Source organism: Canis aureus, chromosome 28 (assembly GCF_053574225.1).
Source record: "Canis aureus isolate CA01 chromosome 28, VMU_Caureus_v.1.0, whole genome shotgun sequence".
NCBI lineage: Eukaryota > Metazoa > Chordata > Mammalia > Carnivora > Canidae > Canis > Canis aureus.
Window position 1 is genome coordinate 34,354,197 of NC_135638.1, and position 6,116 is coordinate 34,360,312.

General features: G+C 43.4%; 1 protein-coding gene across 1 annotated transcript; it reads left to right on the top strand.

Annotated features, from left to right (window-relative positions):
• The first annotated feature begins 750 nt into the window (after positions 1-750).
• On the top strand, positions 751-4,635 carry MOS (MOS proto-oncogene, serine/threonine kinase). Its single transcript, XM_077876902.1, has one exon. The coding sequence runs from the start codon at positions 3,394-3,396 to the stop codon at positions 4,510-4,512; it is 1,119 nt and encodes a 372-aa protein (XP_077733028.1). The 5' UTR covers positions 751-3,393; the 3' UTR covers positions 4,513-4,635.
• The last annotated feature ends 1,481 nt before the right edge of the window (positions 4,636-6,116 follow it).

Genomic DNA, 6,116 nt, shown 5'->3' on the forward strand with positions numbered 1-6,116 from the left:
AATAATATAATTCCACTTAAGTAAAAAAAAATTTTTAAGTTTTTCAACTTTATAGTTTTTATTTTTAGCAAAGCACGTCTTCACTTATTATTTTAGCTCCAAAAAAAAAAAAAAAAGCAAAAGTTTATTTTCGACTTCGACTGATGCTTGCAAACAGCAGCAGTACAACCCTTCGAGGACTGCAGGGCGCCCCCTCCTTGGCCTTCGGACTTTCTGGGGTCGGGCTGTAACCGGAGATCCCGGGCGGCGGGTCCCGAGGCGCGCACGCGCAGACGCGGCCCGAGGGCTCGACGTGGGCGTCAGCGGGCGAGGGCGCGCCGTGCGGGCTGGAGTTGCACGGCCTCCTAAAGATGTCTCCCGGAAGGCCACGTGATGATGCTGAGCGCACGAAGATGCACTTCTGTGCGCGCAGGGGGCACGGGCACGCCGCAGCGGGGCGCAGTGAGCCCGGGCACAGGCCGCCTCGGCGGGACGGCCGGCCACGTGCTTCCCCGCGCCCGGGAGGCTGCGCGCCGACCCCAGGGCCGGGAGGCCTCGGGCAGCTCGCCCACGGCGTCCTCGTGCCCGCCGCCTGCGCACGGCCGCGCGGGACGGCGCCCTCCCGAGCCCCGGAGCCGAGGAAGACCCTGCGCGAGCCGCGAGGTTGTCTCCCGCGAGCCGCGCTCCTCCCCGTCTGCCGCTGAAGCGGAGTTCAGCGCGCTGCCCCGCCGCCGCCCCGCCGCTGCCCCGCCGCCGTCCGCCGCCGCCACAGCTGCGGATGCGTACGCCGAGCCTTGCCTGAAACCCACGCAGCTCCCCACAGGCGTGCTGCCAGGCGGAGCAGAAAACGGAAAGCCTTTAAGAACCGGAGAGCCTTCTGCTCCTCACCGGGTGCCCCCAGTCTGGTTCATTTGCACTTCTAGGAGACAGTGCCTACCCTGTCATTAACGAATATTCTTTGCCTTTATTTGCTATGACGAGATGACTGCATTTGATCAGATAAATGTTGACCCTCTGCATTCCTAGTATATAACAATAAGGCAATATACTCTTAACATATCTAAGCTCAAATAAAATTTAAGTTGGGAAGACCAGTCAGACTTCGGTTTAGCTTAAGTAATGAGTCACTTCAGCCCTAGCAGGGTACGTTTTATTTTTTTTAAGAATTTTTATTTATTTATTCATAGAGACAGAGAGAGGGGCAGAGACACAGGCAGAGGGAGAAGCAGGCTCCACGCAACAAGCCTGACGCGGGACTCGATCCCGGGTCTCCAGGATCACACCCCGGGCTGCAGGCGGCGCTAAACCGCTGCGCCACCGGGGCCGCCCAGCAGGGTACGCTTTGACACCGTCTTAACAAATCTGCTTCTTACAGCATGAGCCCATATACACTTTATGAGTTTCATAAATGATAATTAGCAATTAGGAATTACTTATCATGTCCTGATCTAAGTATTTACTGTGAATACTGACAGCAGTCCTCAGGCAGATTTTCCTCATCTTACAGATAAGGAAACTGAAGGATAGTAAGAAACCCAGGCAATCTGGCCCCAGAGGCTGTTTTATGGATATTCAACGAAATACTCTTGAGCAGATTGGCAGATGCTAGATATAATGAACTTGGGGCTTGTGAATGTAGAGTGCCACATTTTCATTAATACCTTGTATCTTATATAAATAATAAAATCAACCTTTGTAAAATGAATTACCTATGCTCTTAGCTTAAACATAAAGATTATATAACAAGTCACATCATTTTGCAAAGAAGGTTATGACACTCTTTTGATCAATATAGCATTCCTAATACCATAAAAGTTTCGGAGACCTAAATTATAATGCCAACTATGTGATGACTATTAAATAAATTTTGTAATAGACTTACTGTAGAATATAATTTTATTACTTTCTTATTTTACTCTCTTCACTGTCATTCTTTTATATTTTGGTTTTGATTCAACTGCCTTTCTACTAATATATTTTATAATATACATTTTTAGACTTTCTTTATTTGTACAGGGCTCCCGAACTTTTATTCCAAAATTAAAAAGTTTATTATTATCCTAATTTCTTAACTGAAAAAAAAAAAAACCAAGGCTCAAACAGATTAAATATTACACACAATATCTAAGGCAGATGGGTAGTATAGACTAGAAATCCTACCCTAGGGCCCAACAGACTTCAAATGGTTTATGTAAATGGCTTGTGTTTATTCACATATCTTCTCAGAATCAATATATCTCAGAAACAGACCTCTTTTATAAAAATGAAGGTGGTTAAACATCACCTATATGCTAAGTACAATAAGTTAAAACAGAATTTTACCAATTTTTAAAAAATATGGATCCTAACACCTTCCTATGTTTTTTAATCAACAGGTTAGTATTATTGGTCTTTTCCTCAAATATGGAATGCAAATTAGTGGGAGGTGGGGAGTTATAAAAACTAGAAAGAAAGAACTTATGGTTGAGTAGCAAGACTCATTTATTTTTAACATCTGGGTTTCCACATTATATATAGGCAGTGGTGATTCTGTGCCATTTTTATTCGGATTTTTCCTCTTCTAGGATTCTCTCATATTTGTTATTCTTTGAAGCTCTGATTATGGCTCTGAATCTGAATTTTTTTTCTCCCCCAACTCTGTTTCAAAACTTCTGTAACTCATTTGCCGTGAAGTCTAAGATCTCTCTTGCAAGTGAGCTTACTGGGTGGGCCAAACTGCCATGGAACAGGACTGTTAGGAAGTCGATATGTTGCTAAGAAATCTTGCTAATTTGCTATATGAGCTGAATGGAGTGTCAGAGAATTTTCCTTTCCCCTGATGACCTTAGGAGGTGTATGTTTTGACCTGTATTAGTGATTGTATTTGGATCAATTACTTTAAGGTTACAATTTTTTATCCATATATGAATGTTGCACCTAATTATCCCCATAATCGGCTAAACAAATGTCAGCTGTTCGTATTTCAAATATTTCTGCCAATAACTGCTGGAAGTGATTTAATGCAGCTGGAGAATAACACTGACAATCATTATAGCCTGCAAAATGTGAAATAATTTCATTGCACTATATAGTCTCTTTAGTCTGAACACTGATCATGTTCAGTGGATGACACTTAAAAAAAAAGCTGTTTTTTTTATAATTAAATAATAAATAATGGAAAAAGGGGGTGAGTCCACAGGCAGCTCACTGCTGTTTATCTGGCGAACTCTTCTGGGTGGAGAGCTTATTTTTATAAAAAGTCACTTTAAGTGTTGAAGGGAAATATTTTCATCTAAAAAGGAGGATTGTACTTCATTCAGACTGCTTCCGCTCATCTGATAAAAACCCTTGTGAGTAACAGCACAGACACGGCTCATTTGGGGAAAATGAAGGAAGAGGAGAAAAGCGCTGGGCGGAGCAAAGGAGGAGTCAGAGATGCTTCCAAACTCGTGGGACCCTCTTCTTTTGGTTTACCTGAGCCACTTTGGGGTCCACTTTGAAGGTGCCATGCCCTCACCTCTTTCCCGGCACAGTTACCTCCCCAGTGAGTTTTCTCCCTCGGTGGACTCGCGGCCCTGCAGCAGCCCTTCTGAGCTCCCAAGTAAAGCAGGGAAGCTCTTCCTGGGTGGCACTCCTCCCAGGGCTCCAAGGCTACCACGTCGGCTGGCCTGGTGCTCCATCGACTGGGAACAGGTGTGCTTCCTGCAGAGGCTGGGAGCTGGCGGGTTTGGCTCCGTGTACAAGGCGACTTACCATGGTGTTCTGGTGGCCATAAAACAGGTGAACAAGTGCACCAAGAACCGACTGGCATCCCAGCGCAGTTTCTGGGCTGAGCTCAACATCGCAAGGCTTCGCCATGATAACATCGTGCAGGTCGTGGCTGCAAGCACACGCACACCTGCGGGATTTAACAGCCTAGGCACCATAATCATGGAGTTTGGTGGCAATGTCACCTTACACCAAGTCATATACGGTGCCACAAGCTGCTCTGAGAAGGATGTGCAGCCTCACTGCTGTGCCGGAGAGCAATTAAATCTGGGAAAGTGTCTGAAGTATTCCCTAGATATTGTGAAAGGCCTGCTCTTCCTTCACTCACAAAACATTGTACACTTGGACCTGAAGCCGGCTAACATTCTGATCAGTGAGCAGGATGTCTGCAAAATTGGGGACTTCGGTTGCTCAGAGAAGCTGGAAGACGTGCTGTGCTTCCAGACTCCTCCCTACCCCCTGGGGGGCACCTACACCCACCGAGCTCCAGAGCTCCTGAAAGGAGAGATGATAACGCCAAAAGCTGACATCTACTCCTTTGCCATCACTCTTTGGCAAATGGCTACCAAGGAGGCGCCCTACTCAGGGGAGCGGCAGTACGTGCTCTACGCTGTGGTGGCCTATAATCTCCGTCCATCTCTGTCAGCAGCTGTCTTCACTGACTCCATCTCTGGGAAAAGACTTGAGAAGATCATCCAGTGCTGCTGGAGGGCCAGCGCTCTACAGCGGCCAAGTGCAGAACTCCTCCTGGTTGACCTTAACTCTTTAAGAGCTGAATTTGACTGACTCCATCCTGTACCCTCAAGATAAGCTTTGCCTGTGTTTCTATTCATTTTTAAAGAAGTGACCATGTAGAAAAAAACATATTTGCAGAACGGATTTTTAGAAAATAAAGTTATTTAAAACCCCTTTTGGTCTCAGATGCTCTTTCTAAGACAAATAGCACAGCTACAAATTTGGTAGTCAGCTGAATATTGTTAGTAACTAAACCTATTCCCTTATAGAGATATGCTTTGTTTTCATTGCAAGTGTGCTTAGTGCTATAGTTCTCTAGTATTGTACTTATTCAAATTTGCTATTGATGGAGCCAGCCTGTCCAAAATAGAGCTGCACTGTAAAGTGCCAAAATGTTCTATAAATTCAAATAATATGCTCTGTAACTCCTACCTAAATTTAAAGTATTAACATTTTATTTGCTCCCACACCAAACAAGTAAAAACTTTTGAAAGATATTTTTTCCTGCTCCTCCTCCCAAAACTTCTCATTTGTAATGACCTTCACACATAAAATTCACCAACTGAGGCAAATCTATTTTTAAAGGAATAATATCTCAAATGATTTCTTATGATATTTTGAACTTGTACATGCCATGAGTAGAAACATTGTGCTAATATTCTTCCAAACTGGATCTCTTTTATCTATTTTTTGGACTCAGAAGTAGATGATAAAGCAAAGACTTTACATTACATGAGGGAAAAATGATGATCCTGAGGGACAGTAAAATTTAACATTTGGATGGAAGAGACCAGACAAGTAAAACCAGACTGCCCATTCTAGAAAATCAAGACAATGGTTGCCAGTACCTAAGATTTAAGAGAATGAAGTGACTGAGTTTTGTCATTAGGACCACTTTGACTTCCATTTAGCAACAGTAGTTTCTGTGAATGGGGAGGGTAAGGCCATTGCAATGGACCAGACAAGTATGGCAAGGACTTGATGTAGAACCTGTACTTGGGCTGTAGAGGAAAAATGGAGGTAGCCGAAACTTTGAAAAGGGATAAGATATATGTTTTTGGATTTGGGGTTTGGTTTAGTTGTCTTAAGATGAAGAAAGTGAGTTTATTTGTAAATGAAGCAAGAAAAGACAAAGATAATTGATAAAATTTAAAAGTTATAAAATGAAAAGTAGTACCTAGGGAAAGACTAGAGCTTGGAGAGAAAGAGCATCTCTTCCCAGATGTGAGCAAAGGAGGATGGGACAACTGTCATTGAAGATAAGTTTTTACATAAGAAAAAGAGACACTGGGGAGATTCACATCTGTGAATTTCTATTTTGTTCCGTTAAGAGTGACTAAGAGTAGGAGGTCTACAAGGAGATCATGGTTTGGAACTGTTCTTGAGGGAAGCAAAAGGGAGCTGTCCATGACTACATAAAATATTGGTTCAGTGTTGCTAGCTCTGTCCATGTATCTTAGAGAACAAACCACCCATATACCAATGAATAATTTCCTCCTCTGTTCATTGTAGCAACAGGAGTTCATGTTGGAAAGTTTAAAATACAATAGCTCAAAAACAAAATTACAAATCAGTTTGTTCCACCAAGTGTGCTAAAATTCTAATTATGCTGAATATCTCATTAACAGACTGTGAGCTGCATGAGAATCCCCTAT

What these genes read in the sequence shown, in the direction of transcription:
- MOS (XM_077876902.1), top strand. Translation starts at nt 3,394, where the DNA reads ATGCTTCCAAACTCGTGGGACCCTCTTCTTTTGGTTTACCTGAGCCAC.